Source organism: Cyanistes caeruleus, chromosome 7 (assembly GCF_971803275.1).
Source record: "Cyanistes caeruleus chromosome 7, bCyaCae1.hap1.1, whole genome shotgun sequence".
In the NCBI taxonomy this organism is placed as follows: domain Eukaryota; kingdom Metazoa; phylum Chordata; class Aves; order Passeriformes; family Paridae; genus Cyanistes; species Cyanistes caeruleus.
The window spans coordinates 35,160,434-35,188,412 of NC_141707.1; the positions used below are offsets into that span (position 1 = coordinate 35,160,434).

Below are 27,979 nucleotides of genomic sequence, written 5' to 3' on the forward strand. Positions count from 1 at the left end.
ATAAATATATGCACATATTAAAATTAAACCCATTTTTGTGTGTTAGACATAGTGTGTATATAGGTATATATACCTATATACCTATATTGGCATACCTCAGGTTTACTATAGGGACTGGATAAGTTTATGGATTTACCAGTGGAAAACTGTTGTGTTGTACATTATTCTGATTATGTAGCAGTCATAAACAGAGTTGTATTTTATCCTGCTGTGCAACAGAACAGAAATATTCACAATGTGGCTCTTGCAGGGACTGCTGAATTTATATCCTCTGTTAAAGCTGACCAGATACCTGATGCTTCAATTGCAATCTGTAACACCTGGGTAAAACTTCTTGCCATTAGAAAGAAAGTAGAGATGTTGTAACATTGTTAATTCACTTACCCATGTAATAAATATTTCCAAATACAATTTACAAAAGCTAATGTAGTTTTAATATTATGCTACATTGTTTAGTTTGATTTTGAAGAAGTCTCTTTTTTTTGAAGCCCAGGGGTAGTGAAAACAATAGCCCATTATAAAAAACACCAGATGAATGCATTTTATAATCTGTATCTTGATGCTGTGCTATGACATGGCAGTAAATTGAGAAGACTGCAGAATCCTGCTTTAAAAATGGATGATTAAATGATGTTTAAACTGTGTGTTTTAATTGTGGTTTCTGAGAAACGCTGTAAAAAGCATGTAAAGCAGAAAAGGAAATTGCAAACAACTGCTTACAAATTAAAAGGGCATTATATAAATTACCTGGGGCAGAAGGGGGAGATGGCTTGTCTCTTGGGCAGCCTCTCCTTACAGCTCCTGGTGTGAAACCTTGTGGAACAGTGCTGAATGTTCAGGTGTTCTCCCCTAACTCTGGAGCTTCTGTGGCGACCACAGTGCCCAAGTGGGAGTCAGTTTGCAGGATCTGCCCAGGAAAGCATTCCTAAGGCAGAACTTGTAAGCTTGCCTAGGCTAAAAGCTGATCCCAGGTCTTTCTGATATATGCCATCCTATCAGAGAAAAAAACATTTTGAGTCTGCATTGCTGTACATCATGTAAAACTAACTAGGAAACTTCTATTTTTAAATTAAGCATATTTTCACTTAGTAACACATTCTGCAACACAGAGCTCTGATAGAAACTGCAGTGAATGTTGAAGACTGTCATCTACTAATAAATAGATTTCTTTCAAAAATATTCTCAGCAATGAGTTTCAGTGGCTCCACTATCTCTCATTCTGGGAAGACCTCTCTAAGTTAACTATTGCGGGTGTAGCTGATAGTGGAGTTGTAATTGTATGGAAGATACCGCTCCAGTTTTCTAGAATCAGCAGCTTCTTTAGCAAAACATACTCCGTTTGTAATTTGTCCTTTTCTTGGTGCCTTCCTGGGCGATGTGCTAAGCGGCCCGTGCTGACAGTGCCCGTGGCTCTTGTGTTGCAGCCGTGGCGCCGCCGCCCGCCGGGGGCGTGCTGATGATGCAGCTCAACGTGCCCGGCAGCGCCGCGCCGCGGAACCCGTCACCACCGCAGAGGAAACCCGGCAAGTACTACTGTGATCACCCCCGCGGGCACAAGGCCACGGAACTCAGCACTTTAGACGGTGCTGCACAGGTAGGAGGTGCTGGTTTGCCTCTCCAGGATGATTTAAAATATGTATATATTATATCTCTTCTCAAAAGTTCTTTTTGGGGAATAAAAATCTTGCTGTGATTACACCCAACAGAGCTCTTTCACCTTCATTTAAATCTTTGAAGGCTGTGGGTGCTGTTCAGCATGTTCAGGCAGTACTTTTTGAACCACTAACCTGTTGTTTATTCCAGCTGCAGCATAGTCCTCAACTGGGCAGCCCTGTCACCTCACCGGCCCAATCACCAGCACCAGCCCAGCTGTCAAACATGAAGAACATCCGTCCCACGCTGACACCTCTTTCTATTGTGTCCCAGTTTTCTAGACCTTTTGTCCCTGGACAAGGTACATTTTTAATTAACTAAAATGTGTGTATGATTTCTATTTGAATGTTTTAAAATACAAGTTATATGAGGATTTTCTGAGGAGTTGTGGCTCACTTTAGTAGTATTGCTGTTGAAGCAAAATCACCAAAATTAATCCCTCAAACATAGGTTAACATTTCACCTTATCACTGTGCACTGATACTGTCCACCATATCTTCAAAGGCTTTTCATCTCCTCATTAATGTGTTTCTCTAGCACACTGGCTTTCTCACATTGTGAAATTTCCCATTTCAGCATTGAAAATATTAATAAAATGTTTGCTAGAATTTAGCTTCAGGTCTTAACCATAAATAATTAGCTGATGATGCACTGAATTGCACCACTGCATAAACATGTATTCTTTATTCCTCTGTAGAACAACATGATGGATCACATAGCCAGGACTGTACCTCAGTTAGCATTTCAGACAGGAGGACCCACCCAAAGACACAAAAAATTCCTTGCAGAAGAATTTCAATCCTCTGCTGCCATGTCAACTGAAAAACAGAAAATGGGGAGTTCTCACTGAAATGGGCTAGTTGATAATGTTTAAAATACAATCATATAAACCCCTTTTGTCAGTGAGCAAAAGTATTCCCAAACTCAAAATTAACAGGTCCATTTTACAGAAAGATTTACTTTAAAGCAAAACTTAGAGAAAATTTTGTATATCTCTCTTATTAATAAAGAGAACTTTGTTTTCTTGTCTTTCTCTTATTTGTTGCGTAATCTTTGCCATTGCTTTGTATTCTGCTGTAGTAAAAATTCCTGGTGGCCTGTTTGAAGCACACTTCTTAGCTCCCTTAATCTGTTGTGATTATTGAAGACTTCTAGTGCATTGTCTTTGTGCATCCTTGCAACAAATGGGAATCTGAAGATGGACCTGGCTCTAATCAGGGTTATAACCATGAAAATGACTAAATTAGCATACTGAGAGGAGCTTTCAGACTTAAGCTCATTTTGAAATGAAAGGACTTATCTAAGACTGCAGTGAAGAAAAACTTTGAGTGTAATCCCTGAACACCAGAAAGTTTGTACCTTTTCACCTTGGGATCAGGATGTGGCTGACACTGATGGAGTAAGGGCATCTCTGAGTTTGTTAGCCCAGCCAGACACTCAGCTTTGTGCACAGCAGTTCCGCTTTCTCTTCTGTGTAACATATTTAGTGTGAGATGGACTTGGAGGAAGATTTCCTGTAACAGAAAAACCTTCTAATTACCTTTCTCTTTAAGGAGATGCCAGATACCCATTGCTTGGCCAACCCCTGCAATACAATCCATCTTTATTACGTGGACAAGTAACAAGCCAACAGGTATTAAAATTGAGAACAATCTCATGGCAGCAATGAAAAAAAACCCAATTCAAGATTGCCATTACAACCACCTTGAATAGGGGAATGTGTTATTGCACTTGGAGAGTAACTGAGTGGAAGGTGCTTGCTTTGCAATAAGTTTTATTCCGTGTCAATACTCCCCATTGTTCTTGTTCGTTGTATTAAAAAAGTGAGAAACATTTTTTTTTATTTTAAGCAATTCACTAGCTAATTCAAAAATCTAAAGGGGTCCCTTTGCTAAAACTGTTTTCTTTTATTCAAGTAACCATTCCTAAAAAAAACAACCAACCAAAAAAAAAGAAAGAAACAAAAAAATGCATGCGGTAATTTCTAAAAAAGAGTGGGTTTGTTCCTTATGAGAAAAACAAACCCAAAACATTGGTGTTAGCAAAGTTGAAAAGCGTTTCCCTCTATTTAATTTTTGGGACACACAAACCCCTTGCCTCTACCTTGTTCAGTTCTGCCCAATTCCACCTTAGAGATGTGATGGCTGGGGCAGGGGAGTGTTCTTCCAAAATGAATTAAGGTGATTTCCCCCCCCCCCCTCCCCACCCATCACTGACTCCCTTTATTCTGTAGTGAAGGATTGAATGTGCTTGACTTCAGGATTATCAAATTCAATAAGTAAAACTGGATATGAAAATCTTCTCTGTCCCATGGTAGTGCAGGTTGTTTTCCATTCCTCTGACTGCTTTTCACTGAGCTGACTAGAAACTTTAATATATTGATGGATTGTCATTAATGTACACCCTTTATGTCAATCTTTCCAGTGTCAGCCTGGAAACAGACACGGAAACAGGGGAAAGAAACCAGCAAAGAAGGCTGCTTCAGCAGATCTTGGTGCAGGAGAACCAGGTATGGAAATGCTGACTGACACAGTCTTCCAGAAAAATTAATCATGTTGATGGACTGAGAATGTTCAAGAAAAGCACAGGTGAGACGGGCCAGAGTGAAGAGTAATTGGACAGAAATGGACATGGCAAACATTGGAAACATAAGGATGGAGAGGAAGACATGGAAAGAGGGGAAGAGGGAAGTTAAATGGGAAAAATGTAGTTTTGAAGGCTGGAGAAAAGACCAGAGAAGTTCAGGATTGGACAGTACTAAAAGAGCAAGTATGTCAGTTTACTGGACATAAATTCTATGATACTGTAACATTAAATATTAATTATACACACCCCTGCTTCCTTTTACTGGTGTAGCAAGTGAAATCAGACATAAACCACAAATTAGTTTGTTCTTTTTCCTTTTTTTAGTTTTTCCCATTCTAATATATATAAGCACATGGATGTGGGAGACATACTAGGAGATCTACAGATTAGCTCATTGGAATCTGTAAAGATGTCATCCAAATGAAATCTGATGGCATCTGTCTTAATACCTTTACTGGAAAGAATTTTTGCTTCCTACTGTTAGCTCTTCACAGAAGATAAATCAGTTTCTTGTAACAGTTTAGTGGAAAGGATTTTTTTTTTTGAGACAGACTGGTTTTTATTATTTTCCCCTCTTTGTATTCCCAGCTTTTACTTGCACACTTGTACAAGTAAGCAAATTATATTTGTAAGAAGTGCTAAATGTGAGGCCAAAGGCTCTCTAGAACATCAGGAAGGCAAAGCCTGTGGATTTGGTATCAGCTGACTGGAGATAAAAGTATGAAATAAGTAATTTTTCATTTAGGGTGTTGTACCATTAAGGGCAATAACCAATTTAGATTCATTGTTTTTCTTCTTTCAGTTGTGGGGAAGGTTCTAGAAATTACTGAGCTGCCAGAAGGCATAACTCGTATGGAAGCAGAGAAACTCTTTGGAGAACTGTTGAAAGTGGGTGCCAAGATCCGGTGGCTGCGGGATTCCCAGTGCCTGCAGGCGCAGCAGCAGCGGCGGTTCTGCGGGGACGGCGGCACGGAGCCCTCCCGCGCCGGGGACCTGGCGTCCACCTACACGGTCCTGGCCACCTTCCCCAGCATGGCGGCCGCGCAGAGCGCGCTCAAGAGACAGAGCAGTACCTCAGTGAGCAAGTTCCGCCTGAGAACCAGCAAGAAGCACTACGACTTCCACGTCCTGGAGAGGGCCAGCTCGCAGTAGCAGTTACACCGCTGGACACTCGGCCTTTGCTACTTCCATGTCCTCCCTCCTCGATTGGTTTGATGTCATGGGGTTTCTGTTCTCTTCATAGAGACTCCTGGGATGTTTTGTCACATGACATTTGCCATTGAAGAATAAATAACCCAGTGAATCCAGCAAGATGAAAAAAATTTACAGAGTTAATCCCAGACAATAGCAAGGAATCATCTTTGCGACAGGCAGCTTTCTGTAAGGAACGCTGCTGAAATGCCCCCTACTTTTATAGTAGTTTTGTTTTATATTTTTGAAATCTTGTATCAGATCCAAAGTTCTATTGTACAGCAGATGTTCATAAAAATCCATATGCAGATTTGTATTTTATAATCCCTTTTCACAGCCAGCACACAGCTATCCATTCCAAGGCAGGAACCTGAGGATTGGTGGAGGGGAAAAGAGAACCATTCTTAAGGAATTATATTAATTTTCTAGCAAACTACCCAAGATCTTCAAGTTAACCTGTTCTTTGTCCCTTGTGTGGGTTTCTTTTTTGTTGTTTTTTCTTTTTTTTCTTTTTATGTTGTTTTTTTTTTTAAAAAAGAAAAAGAGATTATCATTTTAGTAACTGACTCCCTTAGGTGGTCCTTGTGTTTTGCAATACATTCAATGTCAAAAGAGATCACAAGTTTGTACCCTTGAAGAATTTGCTTCTGATCCAGCAAGCTTAATAATTACTAGAAGGGGATTATGAATAGGTTACAAAAAATGTTCACTGTATCACATTTTAATATTTCTTTTTAACAAAAGTGTGAAGAAGCTTTATGTATCTTCATACAAGTGACAAAATGTTTGCACTTTAATTGTGTTCCCACCAGTATGGGTCTCTTTCTCTTCCTTTTCACGCTAAGATAATTGTGTTTGATAAGTGCTGGAAACCTTTTTAATGGTTTAAGTTTTCATCATTTGCAGATGCTCACTGGACATTAAAGATTCATTGCACATAAATGAAACAAAACTTTTTTCAACTTGTGTAATTTGCAAGTCTGTACAATGTGTGCTGATGCAAGCCTTTTTCAGTTCAAAAGAATAAATGTTTACAAACACAAACTTTTTCAGTGCACTTGTTTAAGCTTCTAGTTTTCTGAAACCTGGATGAACTCATATTAATGGCTGGGATTGTTTCAAATGTGAGAAAAGAACTTAAACCCACAAATATTGGAACCTCCTAAAAAATCACCTGCTGTTCCTTCTATGGCATTTATGTTATCCAGCCCTTCATAATATTTAAATGTTTCTCTATAAAAGTAAAAAAGAGAAATTAATCAGATGTTTTAAGATGTTTCTGATTTTTTATTTTTAGCTCAGGAACTGATTTGCTGTGTAGACAAGCAACTACTTGGTCACTTGATAAGGCTATCATTTTGTGCATTTGTGACTGAGGAAACTCAAACTTTGTGTTTAAACAACTTTTTTCAGGGGATAAAGGTGAAGAATTAAGGTGCCCAAACCAGCATTAATTCTCATTGTTTATACAAATTTTTCTATCCATGAACACCCAAACAGTGCTGAAGTACTTGGAGGAAAACTTAGAAAACTGACCTGTCTGGGAATAATGTAGCCTAATAAATTAGTTTTATGGGACTTGATCCTGTAAAACACTACAGCAACACATATTTACTAAAGGTAAACTTAGATGCTCCCCTAAAACAAAGAGGAGGATGTTCAGCTTCAAGTCCCCAGATAAAAGACAAATGTATTCATTCCAGTCTGCTTTTCTAAAAGGATGGTACTTGTGCTTGACTGAGGATGTATTTCTTGCTGCTCCTTGGGCTGGACTGCTGCACTTTACTGCACCCAAACCCAAAGTTGGTAAAAGCCCAGTTTATCAAATACTCCCTCCTCTGAACAGCACAGACACATGACTACTGCCTGCATTCTGTGACTGGCTCCTGCTGATTCCCATGCTAGTTTAGGATTGTGGTTTAAATCCTGTAAAAGCAGCTAAGAGATTAAAGAGATGTAAGGACAGGTGTTTCAGCCCAGCAAGGCAGCTGCCTCCTGTCATTAACTCATTCCACAAGATTCTTCTCAGATGTAGAAGGGTAGGCAGTAGCTGAGAGAGTTCATCTATTCTGAATGAGCCCAGCACTAAATTTTGCATCAAATCAAACCCTTTCCAAAGGATGTTGCATAGCTTACTGCATTTCTTAAACTGTCCTCACAATAAACAGAAAAGGTAATGGGAGGTAAGCGTGGAGAATGCAGCCCTTTGGGAAGGGAGGAATACACTGGTTACGAACGAGGCACAGAAAATATTTAATTTTTACCAAGGACGTTGTAAACTTTAATACAAGTTACCCTAGAAGAAAAAATTAAAACATAAAAGAAGCCAGTTGTGTTCTAATCCAGAAACCAATCCTTCCCAGTTACTACAGGTATGCCATCCTTTCTGAGGATGTTTTATTCTGTGTTAAACAGGGACAGGTAAAGTTTTTTATCAATGTGCTGATATGAGCCACACAGGTACAATTCACAGGACTTTGACACTGTCAGAGGCTTCTGATATCTACAGTGGGCAAAGTATTAAAATATTTCCACTTCACAGTTGTGTTTATTCCTGTCTTTGTGCTATTTTGTACTTTCTCTAGTAAGCAAACAGGATGCAAATGCATCTAGCCAAGAGAGCTTATACCTTCCTGGCCTTTATACTCTCCTGCTCCTTTTGGTTCCTTAAACCACATAAGCCCAGGTAATGTGTGCAAAACCTCTGGAACTGCATTTGTTCCACAGATTTGGATCACGGTCTAGGAAGCAAATAATACTTCATACATTAAATAGATGCACGTAAAATGCATTCTCATGTTCTCAACAAATCTTTTAGTACTCCAGTGTATTTGAGCTTCCTCTCATTTATGATTAAAGCTATTTTTAAAGCAAATAGTGGCAAAAGGAATTAAGTGAGGACTTCTATTGCAGCAATATAATATGTTTTGTTTTACTGAGAGCATGTCTTAACTTTCACAACTAAGGAAAAGCACTAGAAGAATAAGCAGAAAAACTGAACAAATGTGGCCATTATCTACTCCACCACAAGTTACTATTTCTTGATTTTAATTTTTAATTAACACACATTGTAAAATCCCTCCTGTGAACACTTCATATAATTTCTGATATTAGTCAAAAAGATAATTAAAACTTAATAAATTTAAGCCCCATACTTTGAGGACTCCCCAAACCCCATGGGCCTGGATGCTGGAATTGGTTGGATCATTCCAGCAGACCCTACAATATCCTCAGAGCCCGCATAAGCCTGCCAGGCTGTGGCTGATGTGTTTTGGTAAGGCACGGTTGGTTGGGAACAAGCATCTTGCATCTTCCCTTACATTCCTCCCTGAGCAAATGTGACCCGTTCTAATATGAAATATTTTGTTTTCACTCACATACACTTAGAAAAATGACATGAAAAGGAGCAGAGTGTCTGTGAAGAAAGAAACCCTGCACTGTGGTGCACACAGACTGTAGTGCTTGGGTGTCTCCACCTGCAACCAACCCTTTTGTAGGACACATGATTTTCAAGATCCAGGTGTAGAGGGCAGCTCTTTGCAGATAGGGTTTTATCAAAGCACCACAAGAACCGTGTAGCTCAGTGAATCCAATATGGTACTCAGGTACACAACACACCTTTCACAGGAGATCTTCTTACCTATTTCCTATCTGCAGGCCAGTTCCCTCTCAAGGTGGAATGAATGTTTATATTCTTATCCTATGACACTCATTTATGCCTTAAAACATCACACTTGACTTATCTGTTTTGAGTTAACCTTGTACTAGCTTTGATGCCTGAAAGGGAGTCAAAATTACAACCTTCTATAGATATTATTTAGCTCCATGATATATTTTTTCAACATAAAATTGATGCAGGCTTTAAGTTCCTGTATTTAGCCCTGAAGCAAAGAATGTTTAGATTAAGCTTTGGAGAAAACTGACCAAAACACTTCTAAGTTACAGGTAATGAAAAATTATTGTAGCTGGAATTTTAATATATTTCTAACAATGAAAGGAATTATTTCAATCCCTTCAATGTTCCTACATCTTGATTTTCATGAAGGTTGATGCACTGCTTCTCCTCAATGTCCTACTCCTATTAACATTTAAAATGTTTTTGGTATTTTGGCTACTGATGTCAATAAGTATAAAATTAAAGTGCACAATGTTAATGTGGCTTCATTTTGGAAGCTTTATTTCTTGGATGTAGACCAAAACCCTTAAAAGGGCCCGATTTCCAGAACATTCTGAAAATTAAGTCCCTGTAAGTTATCTTATTCTGGAACCTAAGACTAAAGTCACCATTCACATCCAAAACCTTCAGTGTAAATGAAGTTGTCTCTTGGATTACTTGAAAATGCGTGCAATTATGTTCTTACCACGACGTGTATGAGCCTCCTCTCACTCCAGTGTCTGCCTTGTGTCCTCACACTCGTAGGGCTGGAGTTTGGCCCTGACTCAGTTCAGCAGCCCTCACCGTAAGGTTTATTTTTTTTATCAAGCTTGCAACTGCTTGATGCTTTACGATGTTTGTCAAAATTTGTTGGGTTGAAAGTGGATCTTGCTGAAGACATGATTAAGCATTAAAATTTGGTCCAGGAGACAAACACTTCAGTGTTTGCTGCTATTTTTTCATTTTCCAGTCTCACTGGTAAAGCTCACGCGCTGAGTCATTATATGGGATGCATGCAGCTGTAATGGACTGTGCCTGCACTTGGGAAGAGAAACAGAGTATCAGATGAGCCCAGTGCTGTAAACCAAAGAGCTGTAGAGGACAACTTGTGTGTCGCTGGCAGTTGTATGCTTTTAAAACTGGAATAAGTTATAAAAATAAACTGTGTTGCTGTGGCTAATGCTTAACAATGAAGTTTATTTCTTAATTCAGCTCCTGTGTCCCAGTTAACTGGGAATCTGAATTAGCTGGGGATTGATGACAATCCATGGTGCTGACAGCAGTGGAATGTTTCAGACACAGGAGAGCAGAGGTGGAAGGCACGCTCGATGCTGGCTGGGGTAGGGACTGACTTCAACACCAAGGGATCTGTTACACTTGATCTCCCAAAATTACTTGACAGTTTAAAAAGAATATTTACACGCAATATTGCACATCATACTTGAATTACAGTGGCCTCAGTTTGAACTTGACAGATACTGGCATTCTGCTTTTTTCTAATATCCTAACTTTTGCCCTAGCTGTGGGGTTAATTAGCTTTGCCCTTCTTTGGTTTTCCAATGTAGTTATTAAGAAATATCATTAATAAGTGTGCTCTGATAGTCTACCACACTGATTTATAGTCTGTGAAATACACCAGACCTTGACTCCACGGTTGCTCAAATTTGTTGACTTTTTACTGGCTTAAACTGATAACTGATTTGTTAATTAACTGTTGATTTAGGGTGAAGCAACAATGCAATTTAAAATAGGAATTCCCTAATAAAGATAATTTCCATTTTAATCCAGATGGATGTGTCCTGGTTTTGGGGAGAAAAAATTAGTCTCTTAGAATGTGAATTACTACCTTGCATTGTTTCCCATGCCAATAACTGAAAACACAGAAGACATCCCCCTTCAAAGAACTGAATCCCAGGTATGTTCCACCTGTCAAACTATTTTTTCTTATTTCTCAATAAAATGTTCTACTTACTAGTTAGTTATCCTTTGCTCTTCTAGAAGAAGACCTCTGTTGTTTCCAGACACTTGTGCTAAAGGCTGTCAGATGAACAGCAAAGGCACATCCAACGGCAGCAAGTCAGTGACCCTACAGTTGGAGAATTCCACTCCTAAAATTGTAATTCTTTGAGAATGTAATAATAATAATAGTTCCTGAGCATGTAAGAGACTGTACACCTTCACAAAAATTACATGTCCAGTCAATAGTAAGCCCTTCTTTTTCTTCCTTGTTTAAAGTAGTATCGAAGAGTTTGAAAACCATACTTGCAACATAATTTTCAAAACATACAGTGCTCAACATTTCACTCACCCTTCTCATGAAACTTGGCTTCTAACTTAGGGTTCCAAATCATATGCAGTAAATGCAAACTACAGTTGCTGGAAATGTCAAGAGAATTAGTGCAACACATCCGAATTTATTAAAGAATTTAAGATACTCCTCAGAATCTACATGCACTTGTGTAACAGAGACGTCTCTTTTTTTATCTCCAAAAACAAATTTATAGTTTGATACTATCCAACCTTTGGCATTGTCCTTAAATCTGTTTTGTATAATGAAGAAAGAAAATACAAAAACATTCAAAATTTTTACAAATTCATCTCAGAACCATGTTCTGATGGTATTTCTTTACGAAACTTTCAGAGGCACAACACACATGCAAAGCTCATCCAGTGAGCAGAATTACTGTGACACGACTTCCATATGCTGCATCTTGGGAGAGTAAAACAGATTTTGTACACTGTTGACAGCACTGATTTGCTTCCTTTTCACTGTAAGTTTGTAGGATTTTTTAGTTGTTATTATCCAGTTACAAAAGGTGCAACAGTAAAAGCTTTCCAGACTGAAAGACTGTGCTTTTTGGCCTTTCAACATTGCAGTGTCTGCCTCAGCAAGTTACCCAGTACACACAGTCACAGTCCTAGTGGTGTTTTAGAAAAGCTCAAGTGCAGTGTTCTGTCCAAAATGTTACCATTAGAGCACTTGACATCAACTGTCCTGTCCCCGTTGCTGTGAAATGTCGACTAAGGAGTCCTTCTGCTGTGCTGGCTGTGCTGTGCCAGTCCCCCACAAAGCCTGGGAGCAGGGAGGATGGCCTGGCTTCACCCCCTGCCTCGTGGAGGATCACTGCACACCACATTCAATTTTTGTTCAATTTAACATAAATTTCTGTCATTTCCTCCATCACTTTCCCCCCAGTCATGCCCTTGCCTCCCTCAGGGTGAGCGCTGCGGCAGGGATGGCTGTGGCCATCCTTACGGCCCCAAGTGCAGGAGGTGCCCCTTTCTCTGGCAGCTGCCTCACAGAATGATGGAATTGTCAGGGCAGGAGGGGAGCTCTGGGCATCACCCTGTCCAAGGCAGGGTCACCTGGAGCAGGTGGCCCAGGAACCTGGCCAGGTGGGTTTGGGATGTCTTCAGAGAGGGAGACTCCGCACCCTCCCTGAGCAGCTATTCCAGTGCTCTGCTACCTGCAATGTAAAGAAATTCTTCCTCATATTGAGGTGAAATTTCTTGTACTGCCATTGCTGCTCTTCCTGTCACTGGGCACCCACCACTGAAAGGAGTCAGGCACCATCCTCTTGGTACCTGCCTTTGAGATACTTATATTCTATTGTGCATTACAGAATCACAGAGTCAACTGGTTTAGAAAAGACCTCTGAGATCGAGTTCAAACTGACCAAACACCACGATAACCAGACCATGGCACGGAGTGCCACATCCAGGTTTTCTTTAAAGAGCAGAGGAACGGTGACCCCACCACCTCCCAGGGCATCATGTTCCAATGTCTAGACATCCTTTCTGTGAAGAATTTTTTCCTGATGTCCAAACTAACGCCACCCTGGCGCAGATTAAGACTATGTCCTATCATTCTGTCGCTGGCTCCGTGGGAGAAAAGCTCGACTCACACCTAGCTCCACCCTCCTGTCAGGGACTTACGCAGAGCGCTAAGGTCCCCCTGAGCCTCGTCTTCGCCAGGCTGAGACACCCTCTCAGCCGCTCCTCACAGGACTTGTATAAACGAGATCCCCTCTCAGCCTTCTCTTCCCTAGGCTAAATCCGGTCAGCTCCCGCCCCCTGTCCTTACGCCCCGAGCCCGTTTCGCAGCGGGACAGCGCAGGGAGCGATGCACGGCGGCGGAAGCACCCCGGCCGCTTGCTAAAACGCCAAGATGGCGCCGTGCTGAGGGGGGGGCGGCATCCGGCACCGCCCCCCGCGCGCGACCGGGAGGGGACGGGCGGGGCGCGTGCCGCACGCGGCCGCCAATCAGGGGGCGGTGGTGCCGGGCAGAGCGCGCAGGCGCGCGGGGGGCGGTTGGCGCGGCGGCGGCGCAGGCGCGGTGCGGCTGTCGCTGAGGGCGGCGGGTGCCGGCGGTCCCACGATGTGGTTCGGCGGCTCCGTCCCCGCCGCCATCGCCGCCGCCAAGGAGCGCAGCTCCGTCTTCGTCGTGTTCGTGGCAGGTACGGTACGTCCTGGGGCCGCCCGCTGTCCCCCCGGCAGGGCCCAGCAGCGCCTTCCCAGCTGTGTCCCGCCCGCCGCCCCTCCCGCCGAGCGGGATTTGTGCTGTGTCAGCCTCAGCCCTCGGTGTCCGTGTCCGGCCCCCGCCCGCTCGCTTGTGAAGCGGAGTCGCCCGTCCGATGTGTCGCCTTCCCTTCCATTCTGCTCTTCTGCACTCGCCGGTGCAGCTCTCCGGGCTGTTTGCTGTGTTTTGTTTCCTTTCCTCGTACCGACAGTGCGTGTTTCATAACACTGTAATTAGAACCTGTAGGAATCACATCGTCTTGTGTACGCTGCCTTCCTCTATGAAAAAAAGATGGGAAAGAGGAGGCGGTCTTGAGCTACGCCAGGGGAGGTTTAGGTTGGACATTGGAAGGAATTTCTTCCTCGAACGAGTGATTAGACATTGGAACAGGCTGCCCAGGGAGGTGGTGAGGTCCCTGGGAGTGTTTAAGGGAAGTCTGGACGTGGCACTCACTGCTATGGTCTGGTTGACAAGGTGGTGTTTGGTCATAGGTTGGACTCGATGGTCTCAGAGGTCTTTTCCAACACGATTGAAACTGTGATATTCTGTGATTAGACCATGCTCTTTAACTTATTTTTGAGCTTTTGCATATCTCCGTCTGTGTTGTTTCTTAAGATTTTACTGTTGCCTTAAGTGTTCCTGGCTTGAAGTTTTTCGGGTGCCTCATGAAGCAACAACATTGTTAAAGGTGTGACTTGATGTTGTTCCCTTAAGAACTGTTGAACTGTAGGATTCATGTGGCTTCAAGAAGTTCACTCCCAGATGGGATGTGAACAGAAAGGTGTAGTTAAATTCCTTTTGTTGACACAACTCTCCATGTGCTTGGAGAACAGCATTTTCTGCTGGATAGTAAACATACTGATGGAAATCAAGGTCGTGTGAGACCACAGATTGGGCTGTGTTGGTGTAAGGGATGGGATGGAGCAGCTCTTAAAGAACCACAGCCCTTGGGAAAGAGTCACATTGCAGAATTTGAGAGGGACCCCATGCTGGAAGAGTATGAGGAGTCCAACCCCTGAAGAGGAAGGAGCAGTGGAGACAGGGTGTGAGGATCTAATTGCAGGAAGGCTGGGGAGGAGATTTGTTTTTATTTCCCATGATCCTGCTCTGGTTTTTGATTAGTAATAAGTTAAATAAATTTTTCCCCAAGTCACATCTGTTTTGCCTGTGAAGATAACAGGTGAGTGATCTCCCCCTGCCCCTATCTCTTCCCATGAGCCTTCCTCATGAGCCATTTTCTCCCCTGCCTGGCTGAGGAGGGCAGTGACAGAGGGACTCTGGTGGGTCTCTGAGTAGTTTCAACCTGATATATGAGGGGCAGAGAAGTGCATGTTGTAACTTATGTTCAGTATTTTTTATTAAACAAAGATTGTGCGCAAAGTGGGGCCTATTAGATGCTGATGTTGACTGGGTGGATGTAGATGTACAGGGGAGAAATAAATTTCTGTTTGCAGGGCTGTAACCTAGTTTTGTCATTGTGTGTGCTGTGAAGATTTGTTTGTTCTTATGAGCCCTGGAAAAGGCAGAGCGTGACTTCAGCCAGGTATTTCTGAAATGGAAGAGTTGGGAGAGTTCTAATGACACCCAGTCCACCCTGGGCCCCGTGGGATCAGGGCAGCTGACCCGTGGCAGAGCTGATCATTAAACTGTTCTGATACATGTGCTGGGAAAGGGAGTTGGGAAGCCCAAGAACTTTCTCACACTGTGTGGAAGCAGCTGTGTTTGAAGGATGCGGAGTGCTGAAAGAATAGTCTGGTTTTGTGTTAGCAGAGATTGGGTTTGTTGTTTGGGTAGAAACATGTTTCAAACTTCACAATCATGGTAATGTTGAGCCTTTACGCTCCACACTTCCCACTGGAGACAGGCATTTGAGAACACCTGGAGAATAGGCTTTCAGCAGTGTTTGATTCTGTACACTTCATCCACTAATATCTATGGGAAAAAATGAATAAAGGAAAAAAAAAAAACCCGAGAGAAATTGAAAATGTTAGTTAACAATCATTTTGGGGTGGCCATTGTGGTGGGATAGATGTTCTGATATGTCCATCTGTGTTTGGTTTCTGCCACCATCTGCTTGTTCCTCTCTTCCTCTCCTCTGCACTTCACTTACATTTTCTCTAGAAAATGAAGAAGTGGATTATTCTTTCTGCTTCCAGAGTATTTTCTAGTCAAGCAAGGAATAATGTGTTTATTTATGTTAAAAATGAGGTGGCATTTGTGATGGTAAGTGTACATTGTTCAAGCAAGTTTCTCCTAAAGTGTTTTTGTTTGCAGCCATAATCCCAACATTCTTGAGCTCAGTGTTTAAAACCTTCATGGCACATTCTGGTGACAGGATGGTGTAAGGGTATTAAAGATCCCATTGAACTCACGGGAAGTTGCAATAAAAGGGATTTCTCTGTTCTCCCAAGAGAGCATGAGGTGAAGCAGGTCTGCCTTAGGAAACTGGTTTGAAATATTAAGGTGAGATGTTAGAGGCCTCTGGACACACCAGGTAACGGGCTTGTGTTGGGGGACTGATGAGTTACTTTGTGGCATCAAGTAATTGCCGGCAGCAGTTTCTCTCTTTCGCACAGTGAACCTGTTCCTGACACTGAGACAGGTCTGGCAATGCAGGTGCCCCAGGGGATGGTGTGAAGTTGTGTCCAGGGAGGTGTAGGCTGGATTTCAGGAAAAGGTTCTGTCCCCAGAGGGTTGGGCAATGGAACAGTCCCTCGGGGAAGAGTTCAGAATGAATTTGGAAAATGGTTTCAGGTACATGGTAGGATTTTTGGGGTGTCCTGTGCAGGGCCAGGAGTTGTACTCGATGATCCTTGTGGGTTCCTTCCAACCCAGGATATATTATGATTCTGTCAACATCCCCAGTACCAGTTGGTAGCTGTTCTGTAGATGATTTTATAGCCTACAGAGGTGGAAAAGCCTTTGATTCTTTGAGTCTAAAGTTAGTAGTTCATTTGATGCAAAACCTCATCTGTTCTGACTGAGGTGTTTAAAATTATTCTTTCCGAAGGTTAGACATGTTCTGATCATGAAAATACCAGGCCACTCATAAAAAGTGCTTTTCAGAGTGAAAAAATGAAGGGGTATGAGTGTGACAATAAAAAGCTTTCAATTAAAATGTTTGTTTCTTTTTAAGAATGTTTGTAGAAACCCTCCTCCCTTTTTTCATAACATATTATTTTAATATTTTTTTTTACAAAATGGTAATTTGTACACATAAGCTGTTTGTTAGTTATTTGCAGCCAAGATGTATCAAGTCACTTTCCAAGTTAAATAAGTGAAATGATGTGGAGGAGGAGGAGGAGGTGAATGGTTTAATGTCCTGGCTTTCTGGCATTTCCAGAATGGCAATCCTCTCTTACTGAGTAGTTATGAAATGCTGGATATGGGAAAGTCAGGCTTATCTCTCTCCTGAAAGGAAAACACTTCCCTGATGACTGTGTGCTGAGGGGAATTAAAGTCTTCTGACAACCTGTAATGGTTTTGAGTAAGTTCCTCATACAGGAAGTAAATTATTGCACAAAAAGAGTCTTTTCCAGAAATGATCTATGTTTTCCCTATGTAGACTTACCTGATCAGATTTAAGAGATGAGGAAGTGTGACTGTGAATTGTTTACAGATCATTCCACTAAGTGAAACAAAGTGATGTTTGTTTGAGAAACAAGAAACATGAGAGTTTGGGGATCTAGAATTTTGAGGCTGTTGTTCTGGCTCTGTGTTAAGCAGAATTATGAATTATGTCAAGTTCTGTTGCGCTTGACCTGTTGACTTTTCTGATGTTTTTCCTGTGATCTGGCAGTTTTGATTTTAGGATACAATTGCTACTACAAAACTGTAATAAATGAACCCTAACCCCTAAATGAGAAAGGGTTATCAGACAAAAAGATGTATGAGAACAAGCAGCTGTTCAGTGGGCAGTTACAATATTAATCAGTGCATCATGGCACAGAACTTTATAAAACGTGAGCTATCAGCATTTTCATTCAGTCATTCTCAGACTCTACTGTGAGCAGCCTCTGCCCTGTTCATGTCTTTCAGCATTCTTTTTTCTCCAGCAGTTGGTTGTGTGGAAAAGTTAGTGTTAGGCAAGTATTTAGATATTTTTAGTAGCCTAATCGGATGAGCACATGTCCTTTTGCAACAGTGTGTGGTGAAGCAGCTGCCTGCCTGTGAGCATTTGGAAACAGGAGAGGAGGCTGAGCCGCTCTGGGCACAACAGCTGCACTGGCCACACTTGGAAGCACTGCACTTAAAGCAAGAGGAAAGGTTCCCACGTAAAATAGCCTAAATATTTGCTTGCTTATGCAGAAGAATAATAATAGAGGTAGATACTGTCTATCTTGCTCCAGTACTGCCAGGGGAAATTGAGACACGTGGTTGAAAACCACTTTTCCAAAACTGTGTTTTTGATACGTGCCCCTGTGAGAGGCCTTGTGACCAGATAGCAGCACTTCACTGGAGGATTCCAAATGTAGCTCCTGATCTTTAACAAGTCAAAAATATTGCATGGAATGGCAACTGGGATGAAACAAACAAGTGGTTTGTTGTTGTCACTGAATAATGGACTACTATACTTCCATACTTGTGACTCAGATTCTTCGTCAAGACTGCAGTCCATTCCAAGCTGCTAGGAAGTAATAGAGATTGAAGATAAAGAAATGGTTGCAGACCAGTGTACTTGTTGAAAGATGGTTAATATTAATCAGAATCTATTAACCCACACCCTCAGTAAAATGGTGTTTTGGGACTTAAATGTACGATGTAAGATTGATATGTTTCATCTGATCAAAATAACACCTCTGAATCTGTGACCCTGAACAGCTTTTCAGTTTCTCTTATCCAAGTAGTTCCTCTGCATTTATTATTCTTGTTCTCTGCTCCTCACACCTTTTCCTCCACTCCTACTGTTAATGTTCATGTCAGGAATACAAAACTAAGTTATAAATAATCTGCAAATAAATGTTTCTTGGTTTGGGGATTTTTTTAACACTGTCAAATGGTGAAACCTTACCTGTTGAATTACGTATTTACACCGAGTGAAGAACACAGCTTTACCTACTAGCAGCTGATGTACTAATATGTAATTAAATTTATAATGAGGGGCAATCAGAACATAGTTTTGACATGTTACCAAAGTGAACCAGCTGGAGTGAATTGTCTCCATATTATTAAAAAAAATAATTATAAACTGACTTGAAAATAATCCCCAAAGTGTTTTACAAAGGTGATTCCAAGGGATTGAAGCAAAGCTAAAATCAGGCAGAATCAGCAATCTCTGGTGGGTTTAATTCATGCGTGTGCTGTGTCTTGCAGGTGAAGATGAACAATCTACTGAGATGGCTGCAAGGTGGGAAGACGAGAAGGTGACTGAAGCAGCATCAGATGGTTTTGTTGCTATTAAAATTGACACCAAAAGGTTTGAGCCTATTCTAATTCTGTCTCTTACACAATCTTTCACTGATGATGATGAAGAGTGAGAGGCTTTTGAAGTCCTCACACTGATTAGGAGATAATGTAAATACTTGGTTCCAGAGCAGAAGTGAATTCAGTACTCCTGAAGTCCCTAGAGCCTGAGAAAATGTCAAATTTTATTGTTGTGTTCTGCACATACTCATGTATTTCAGACTGTATTCCAGTACGAGTAATAGAATGCTTGAAGTTGCACTTTCTCAACTGGAAGAGACACAAAAATGCTATTAAAAATGCTGTAATAAAAATGCAAGTGCTAGAGGCACTTCTTGGTTTGCCAAGTTACATAATGAATTAAAAACCTTTCATGAATTCAGAAAGATAAAAATCTGTAAAGCCCCAGAGAAAATGTTTACCTCCATTGTAACACGTAGAATGGAGACGCATTTAAGTTCCTGGGTAAATTACTCAGCTATTTTTGTTATGTTTGTGTTCCAGTCCATGTGCACAAAGTGCACTGACATTTCCCCAAATTGTATTATTTTGAAATGCTCTATAGACATTTTATTAGATTTACTACATTATTTGTGCTCAATAGACTAGATTTCTTTTTCCTGAATTGCCTCTTAGCATTGCTTTCCTTTCCTAACTCTTATGTAGTCAACTGTGATAACCAAGGATTGTCACCATGTCAACACTTTTGCAGAATGTTAATGATAAGATGCAATGCAAATTTGCTTTTAGTGTTCTCTCAAGTATTTAAATAGTTTTGTAGGACAGTTATTTTTATGATGAAAGACTTAATCTGAAATTGTTGCAAAATGATTGCTACTCCTAAATGAATATTTTCTTTTTAACAGTGAAGCATGCCTGCAGTTTTCTCAAATTTGTATCCTTTGAGATCTGTTTAGATGCTACATTATGATTACAGATAATTGCTCTATACAAGTTAATATCCTTCTTAAGACAAATACTTACAAGCAATGCTATTGAAAATACTTATTTTGGCACAAAACTATGCAATAAACTGTGTAGTTAATAGATACCATCTGTATATTCAACTAGCTGTCAGTTATTAGAGAAAGTGAGCAAATTGGGTTTTTTTATGTTAATTCTATGTAATTCTCTAAATAGAAAATTATCTAAAGCTTTATATAATCTAAATAACCTGTTGGTCCTACTAATCAGCATTAGAAAACAAACAAGAAATGCTTTAAATTTTGATCTGGGGCTCAGAGGTGCAGAGGAGGAGGAACAAGCTTCCAACCCAAGGATCTGGGTTCTGTCACATACACAGGTGTGAAGTTGGGTAAACCCCTGCCTGCCTTAAGGAGGTCACTGCTTATGGTTCATTAGTTCTTTGTGATGCTGGAAATTCTGTACCTTAACTTGGATTTGCTTCATGCTCTGGAGATTTCATTACTGTCTACTTAAAATGTCTGACACTAAAACGAAATCATTCTCAAGTCAAAGCATAATCAGTTGCCTGGAAAGTCAGAGAAAAATACTTTGGCTTAAAGCAGTACAAAGAAAAGAAGAAATGCTTACCAGTTGCATGTGATGTTTGCCAGCATATTTTTTTTGCTTCCTCTCTTGGCCCTGGCTACTGGTGACCAGTGGGAGATAAGGGCATTGGGCTAGAAACTCCAGTAGGAAGGAGGTCTGCTTTGCCCTGTAAAGTTACTCTGTATCACCTTCTGTCATTCACCACCCTTAACTGTCACTGTATAGATCCTGTAGTGTGCGTCCCATCCAGCTTTTTTATAGGAGACAATGGAATCCCTTTGGAAGTTATTGCTGGCAGCGTTTCTGTGGAGGAGCTTGTTACCAGAATCCATAAAGTCAAACAGGTAATGCTGACAGGCTGGATCTTCCAGATGGAGCTGGCAATGCTCTGGACAGTGATGGCCCTGGCTCTCAGCTTGTTCCTTTGGGAAGTTACTGGTGAAACTAGAACCAGTGAGTTACTGGTTCTGTCCTTCCAACAATAAAATCAGCAACCTTGAATTCAGTACACAGGTTGGAAGCACTGTGCACAAGTGCTGCGTTAATTCATGTTTTATTCAGATCACCTGTGTAAACCCATAGTACTGAAGAAATGTGTCAAGAACTCTAAACTGGAATGACAAAATGTGACAACTCACCTTTAAGGGGATTACTCTTCAGCTTATAACATGGTTTTGTAATAGTGTTCTGTAATGTGGATTTATGAAGTTATAGACAAGTGTAGGTTGCTTTATCACTTTGATTTCAAATGCAAGACTAAAATTAGGAAAAAATATGAAACGCATGATTGTACCATACTCAACAATATGTGGTAATTCTAGTTTTATATTTTCAATAGGACTGATTCTTCAATAATAATTCAGTCATGACCTTTTAACCTGTGAAAAATATTTGAACTTTCATAGGCTCCATTCTCTCTTTTCCCAATTTCTTAGATGCACACAGGGAAAGGGCGGCCTTTGGAAAATGGCAGTCAGGCATCTGCTCCCTGTCCCTCCTCTCAGTCTGATGGTGCTCCAGAAAGTGCAGAATCCAGAGCAGGGGTTTGTGACTCTCCTAAGGCTGTTATGCCTGAGACAATAGCATCTTCTGCTGGTAATGGTTAGTGTTCTGACACAAACGCCATCTCATTTGCTTTGGAAATGGTTTTTCTTAAGTTGTTACATGACAGTACATGAAAGGCAATATATTGAGCAGACTCACTGAGGAAAAGCTTGGGATATTCCAGAATGCTTTGCACAAGTCTGGAGGGAAGGATAACTTGTCATTCTGCATTGTTTTAATAAGTGAGGAATCTAGGGTTTATAACTCAATAAAATTGTGTATGCTCTCCTGAAAAATGATTAAATTAAAGAGTTTTTTGGCTTAGTAACCTGAAACCAAATTGTTGAGGGGGGGAGTCTTAAGTAGCAGAACCTCATATCTCCTTGAGATATCCCAGTTGCTGCAAATTGTGGCTAGCAATGAGCCTAATAATTTTTATGATAAGAAATACATCTTTCCTTCTTTCTTATGCATTATTTTCTTGTAAATCCCTTGAAGATGAAGCAAACTCACGTCAAGCAAGCCAGGAAGCAACTAATTCTACAGATGAGCAAGCAAATGATGCTCAGCCTGTGAATGATCTTACACGCAAAGTAGAAAGGCAAGTCTTCTTTTGCAGGCTTTTTAATGAGTTGTATTTGCTTCTCAGGAGGCAGTTTTGTTGTGTTTTGGGTTGTTTGGGGTTTTTTAACTAATGCATTTAATTACAGGATTTTGCTCCTTAATCTTTGTCATCTGGCAAATATTTAAGTAGTCGTATTTTGTATTACATGTCTCTGACAATATTAGGGCTGATACCAAACCAGGTTTTTAATTAATATAATTTCTCATGTACTTTGGAAGAAAGAGGTAATCTGGAAAACTCTAAGTATTCTTTGATATAACTTCAATAGAAATGATATGTTTGCTGCAAGTTCTTGAATGAATTGAAACATTGAACTCAAAGTACTGGAAACTGGTGTAATAAAATGCCAACCTAAGTTTTGTAAAGGGATGTCATAATTTCTTGTTGATTCGATGACTTCTTGTAGTGTAGGGATGTTGAAAAAGTCAGTGGAATCCTATTCTGAGACTCATGCTTTGATCAGTGAACAGTAATGAGTTGAGTTTAGTTTTTTGAAGTATGGTGATCAGAAACACCTGGCTCAAAATATGATTAATTCATTATTCATTGTTTTTAAATAAGGGATATTATTTCTAAACTTGTTTTTAATAAGATTGATACTATTTGAAATATCCTGTCTAAAACCATAACACAAGTTTAGCAAATAGGAATATTTATAATGCTAAAATATATCTTAAATATTTTTTATGCATATTTCAGTGTTCTTCCAAAGTTATTGGACAAGAGGTATATTTTTTACTTACCAGTTCTTCAATGATCAGACAATGCAGTCAGTATTTTAATACAGTTATCAATGTTCCTTTTAAAAAAATGCATTAATCTTACATACAAATCTGGCATAATTTATCTACAGCATTTTTTTGCAAGGGGGAAGAAGAGGCCAAGCTCAGTGGTAGTTATGAAAACAGCTACCATACAAACATTTTTCTGATTATATGACTCTTCACATTGGGTCACGCCTGCCCTTTCCCCAGACCTCAGATATGCTGGGATTTTATTGTCAATCCGTATTGAGAAATTTACTTTGTTCTTTTAAGTCAATCTTTATTCTGAAGGATTTTTCTGGATAGCTAAGACAGATGCATGTGCATCTATGTCAGGGCTAAATATTACTTGTGTTCCCTTTTAGGAGGTGATGTGCAGAAGAAACCAGATGGCTTAAATATCTAAAACGAGATTGAGATTTAGTGTTTCTGTTGCCACAGATCATAAATAGTATTTGCTTATTGTATGTCTTCATAAGTTGGTTTAACAGTAGGAATATATAGGATTCTTCATTTAATGAGTGGAAAAAGGACAAAAGGAATATGTTAGAACAACTCTAAAAGTGCAAAAGGAGGTGGTGAAATCACCACCACCCTTTGCATGGATGGTGCACCCGCATGGGAATGAATCACTGCTGGTACACAAAGTATTAGCACTGTGCTACAGCTCATTTTCATGTGTTCTCCTGGGCTTGCGAATGCTTCATTAACATTTCAAAATACTGCAATGATAAGACTTTTCACTTTGTTCTTAAATTTAGGTTAACAAAAAGGCTTGAAGAAAGAAGAGAGGAGAAAAGGAAAGAAGAAGAACAGGTAACACAAAAATGTAAAACCCCTTGCAGTTGTTTTTTTCATATACCCTTATTTGAAAAAAAAATGTTTAATTCCTTCTAAAACAAACATACTTCAGTCTTTTCTCTTGTCCAATTTGTCTATCTCTCTATTCAGAAAGAAATTAAGAAAGAAATTGAAAGAAGGAAAACCGGTAAAGAAATGTTGGAGTACAAAAGACGACAGGAAGAAGAATTGACCAAACGTATGTTAGAAGAAAGGAACAGAGAAAAGGCAGAAGAGAAGGCTGCTAGAGAGCGCATAAGGCAACAGATTGCAATGGTAAATTTTGCATTTTGGAAGAAAGCTTGCTGCTTTTCTCTCTCTCTCTCAGTGTACTAAAATGATAAATTTTCTCATTTGATGAAGCTTTGAAAGATTGTTCATTTTTCCATTGGGAATCCTGTGGCCTTGTATAGTAACGATTTTTGTGTTTGGGGAGTATATAGCATTTCCTGTGTATAAAATGAAACTTCTGCTTTCATCTTTACAATTCTTTTCTATCTGAACAAATATTTCTGTCATATTGCTTGAGCCTAGTGGAGAATTATCATATAAACATAAAAATAATTGCAGTTTAAGCATGGTACTAAAAGAGAAGCACAGTATTTAATTGTAGAACATACACAAGAATTCTGCTCTCAAAATGACAAGGAGAATTATTTTCCAAGTTAGTATAAATGTGTGTGCATATATGGATATAAATAGGTGGTAACAACTGGAATTCTTCCTCATTATTAGGTTTTGGTATAGGACACTTAGAATTGCAGTCCTGTAATCTGTCTTAAGTTTTTTGCCTTTATCTTCCCTGGAGTGTTGAGCTCACATGGGAGGATCATCTATTAACAACTGGTTGTGGGAAGTGACTCAGTGATCTTGGCTAATGACATAAGTTTGTGCAGTTTGGCAGCGATTAATTCTTTGCAGTTCCACTGTCTTTTCACCATATGGTCTGTTTGTATCTGTGCAGTTGGTTCATGAGTATAGATCATAGCTGTCTCTTTTAAGGAATGTTAAGTAACAAGTTCTGTTAACAATTAAGGTTTCCCTTTGATCCTTCCACAGGATCGTGCTGAGAGGGCAGCTCGCTTTGCAAAATCGAAGGAAGAAGCAGAAGCTGCAAAAGCTGCAGCTCTTCAGGCTAAACAGGCTGAAATAGAGGCCAGAAAAGAGGCAGCTCAAAGGGAACGAAGGTGAGTTGTAGTAGACACAAGTGTGTATCTTGGGGTGAAGAGGTAAAGAAACCTTTTTAAGAGAGTTAATGTATATCCTAATCTCTTGGCAACATGTTGCTGTGTTGAGCTGTTTAAATAGTAACATTGAAGGTAGCTATTTACATGAACATTATGTTCTTTGATAGCTTTCATCCTTTTGGCGTTTGTGATCATGAAACACTAACCACCTTTTCTCAAATGTTATTCTAGTTAGATAAGAGCTTTTAGTGTGTGAGCTTTGATTTAAATACCAGTATAATGGCACTTGGTGGAGTCCTAGATAAGGTGAGACTGCACAAGATATTCTGGACAAAATGACTCAATAATGTCAGTATGCTGGGCAGTCCAGGTGCTGTGGGTCCAGGGGCTGTGTGTGTGGATGGTTTGGATTCAGCAAGGCTGGGCTGGAGCCATCAGCTGCCCGTGTCAGGGCTGTCTCCTGCTTTGCCCAGTACTGCTGGTTTAAGAATTATCTGAACCTATGGGGACCTTATATGGAGTTATGGAAAAGATGCATTGTGACAGATCAGCAGGTGGTTTTCCACTGTGAATTCAATCTTATAACCCATCTGCACTGCCCTGGGCAGGATGACTGTCACTCTGTCCTACATTTCAGTACTACCAAGCCTAAGGCCCAGGAGCCTTTGTCTGTAAGTGTTCATGTCCTGACTGACCCCAATACGTGTCCCACAGTGCAATAGCCAGGATTCAGTTCCGCCTCCCCGATGGATCTTCCTTCACTAACCAGTTCCCATCTGAAGCACGGCTAGAAGAAGCCAGGCAGTTTGCTGCACAGGTAAATGGGCATTTTGTTTCTCAGCTATGTGCTGATTATGATTTGGTGAGCATCAAGTAGTTGTTGATGGTGGTAGAGTTGTCATCAACTCCTTTCCGTGTTGGGTATTTGAAGAAAGTTTTGGGAGCAGCCTTCTCCAGTGCCACCAGCTGCCTTTGGATTGTTGCAGTTTATCATTAGTAAGAGATAGAGAAAAATGAAAGATATTTCAAAACCTGCTCTGAGGATGATTGATAGTTTGATACAGAACTCTTGTTAAGGTATACTCAGCTAGCAAACATGCAGTTGTTTGAAAATGAAGTTATAAATAAAATGTTTTATGTATTTCACAGACGGTTGGTAACACTTATGGCAATTTTTCACTGGCGACAATGTTTCCCAGGAGGGAGTTTACCAAAGAAGATTATGGAAAGAAGTTACTAGAACTCGAGCTAGCACCCAGTGCTTCAGTAGTGTTGCTGCCGGTAGGTGTTGGGTTTTGGTATGTTTGATTTTTCAAACAGCAATACAGTAGCTGGATATTTGCTGTTAGTCAGCCATGATAGTGTTTGGCTTGAATTTGGAGATTTTCTTTGTCTAAACAGATTGCAAAATTATTCTAGTTTTTGTCAGAGCTGATTTGGAGAAGTTTTTCTGAAGCAGATAAATGGTGGCATAGATACTAGTCTAATGTGTAACCAAAGTTGTTCCTTTGTGTCTACTGAGCTTCAAAATGTTGTGTGAAATACTCTGTCCGCAAGAGCAGGACTTTAACACCTGACAAGTTTGCTTGGTGTGTTCATGACAGGCGGGAAGACCTGCGACTTCTGTTGTTCAGGCTTCAGGCAGCGATCTGTGGAAGTTCTTGGGCACAATCCTTTATCCCCTTTTAGCGGTTTGGAGATTCATTAGCAACTTTCTGTTTACGAGCCCACCTCCCTCACAGCCCTCTGTGAGATCAGCCCATCAGCGAGACCACTCATCTCCCTCAGCGTCGGGCAGCATTGAGCAAAGCAGGTAAAGGCAAAGCATTTAAGGCAGCTGTTTTCTCAAGCTTCTTGCTGCAATTGCTTTAATCTTGTAGTGGGGAACTGAACTTCCAATTACACAGTAGAAAAAGCATTGTCTTGCAGTCATTTATGAATAGGGAATTCAGCTGTAACTACAAAGATGAGCTTCACTTCAGCTGATACTGTTCAGAAGATAAAAATGTTAAAAATGAGATAGCAAACTGTTATGGGATGGTTGTTCAAGTAACAGAAGCAGATGGAGTTTGGTTTTGACAGGTTTTGTATTGCCTAGAGAATGAGATCTCCCATGTACTAGGAGAGCTGCTCCGCTGTTTCTGGTGAAGAATCCACATCTTGCTTCAATGACAGGGAAAATGAGAGTCTGCCGCTCTCTCTGACTGCTAAATTTTCACCTGGGTATTGCTTCCCAAGGAAACAAAGGGATGAAGAAAACTATTATTGAGGATAAGAGAAGGATGGATGATTTGTGTTTATTGCATTTGCTGCTTCTCTTATGTAATTATTACTGAGGAAACTGTCAAACCTCACTGTTTTGTGCCCTAGGCAAGCAGTCAGGAAACGAGTAGTGGAAAAGCGGGGGGAAGACTTCAAAAAAGAAGGCAAAATATATAGACTGAGGACTCAAGATGATGGAGAAGATGAAAACAATACTTGGAATGGAAATTCTACACAACAAATGTAGTTTTGAGTAACTGCAGTTACTATCAGGCTGCTTTTCTTCTTTTTTTCCTTTTTTTTCTTCTCTTATTTGATCTAAGTCAACTAAAGCTTCTGGACAAGTGGGGCTTATTTTACACTGACTGAATTACTTAATTCTTATTCCTGTGGTGGATTATGGAATAAAGTCACCTGTGTCAGAAAAATCAAGCGGGTGTAAGTGGAAACTAGTAAAAAGACTGAAAATCTCCATCAGCTTTCATAAATATTGCCCTATGCCATAGAAAGGCACTTTTTAATCTATAAATATTCTGCTACATAAATTTAAGGGCCAGCTATATTAATATAAAGGTCATGGTAGACAATGACTGATTAAAATGAGGGTTTCAGAAGCACTCTAAGTAGCAAATCAGGTAACTAATTTATGTTTAACTTTTTTCTTGCTTCTGCAACTGCAAGCAAAACCTTGTAGTTTTTAATTCCCTAAGCACTCAATAAACTATTTTCCAGAAAACA

The 27,979-nt window shown here is 40.3% G+C and overlaps 2 protein-coding genes and 1 long non-coding RNA gene across 42 annotated transcripts in view; 2 read left to right on the plus strand and 1 right to left on the minus strand.

Annotated features, from left to right (window-relative positions):
- Positions 1-6,474, plus strand: part of R3HDM1 (R3H domain containing 1) — a 49,870-nt gene extending 43,396 nt beyond the window's left edge. For 32 of the 39 annotated variants that reach the window (XM_086898626.1, XM_086898637.1, XM_086898631.1 and 29 more), the window contains 5 exons: positions 1,425-1,594; positions 1,804-1,954; positions 3,207-3,286; positions 4,078-4,162; positions 5,042-6,474. In XM_086898626.1, the coding sequence (XP_086754752.1) occupies positions 1,425-1,594; positions 1,804-1,954; positions 3,207-3,286; positions 4,078-4,162; positions 5,042-5,391 (836 nt within the window). In that variant the 3' untranslated portion in view covers positions 5,392-6,474. The remainder of the gene's footprint in view (positions 1-1,424; positions 1,595-1,803; positions 1,955-3,206; positions 3,287-4,077; positions 4,163-5,041) is intronic. The other 7 variants (XM_086898627.1, XM_086898632.1, XM_086898649.1 and 4 more) reach the window with 1 other exon arrangement.
- LOC111932316 (uncharacterized) overlaps positions 1-13,387 on the minus strand; it is a 38,378-nt gene extending 24,991 nt beyond the window's left edge. For both annotated transcript variants that reach the window (XR_015289539.1, XR_015289540.1), the window contains exons 1-6: positions 13,022-13,387; positions 11,058-11,171; positions 9,792-10,125; positions 3,013-3,167; positions 2,385-2,471; positions 748-992 (exon numbers count right to left, since the gene is read on the minus strand). This is a non-coding gene — a long non-coding RNA (uncharacterized LOC111932316). The remainder of the gene's footprint in view (positions 1-747; positions 993-2,384; positions 2,472-3,012; positions 3,168-9,791; positions 10,126-11,057; positions 11,172-13,021) is intronic.
- Positions 13,342-27,977, plus strand: UBXN4 (UBX domain protein 4). Its single transcript, XM_086898686.1, has 13 exons — positions 13,342-13,542; positions 18,918-19,020; positions 19,874-19,902; positions 20,745-20,863; positions 21,455-21,620; positions 22,062-22,164; positions 23,714-23,768; positions 23,904-24,068; positions 24,852-24,979; positions 25,694-25,796; positions 26,129-26,260; positions 26,584-26,792; positions 27,350-27,977. Exons 1-13 carry the CDS (start codon positions 13,464-13,466, stop codon positions 27,486-27,488), a joined length of 1,530 nt encoding a protein of 509 aa, XP_086754812.1. The 5' UTR covers positions 13,342-13,463; the 3' UTR covers positions 27,489-27,977.
- The last annotated feature ends 2 nt before the right edge of the window (positions 27,978-27,979 follow it).

Excerpts from the sequence above, each read along its gene's own strand:
- UBXN4 (XM_086898686.1), top strand. The coding sequence starts at position 13,464 with ATGTGGTTCGGCGGCTCCGTCCCCGCCGCCATCGCCGCCGCCAAGGAG. Across the intron at positions 19,903-20,744 it reads CCTGCAGTTTTCTCAAATTT|ATCCTGTAGTGTGCGTCCCA; the intron begins GTATCCTTTGAG and ends GTCACTGTATAG. Across the intron at positions 26,793-27,349 it reads GGCAGCATTGAGCAAAGCAG|GCAAGCAGTCAGGAAACGAG; the intron begins GTAAAGGCAAAG and ends TTTGTGCCCTAG.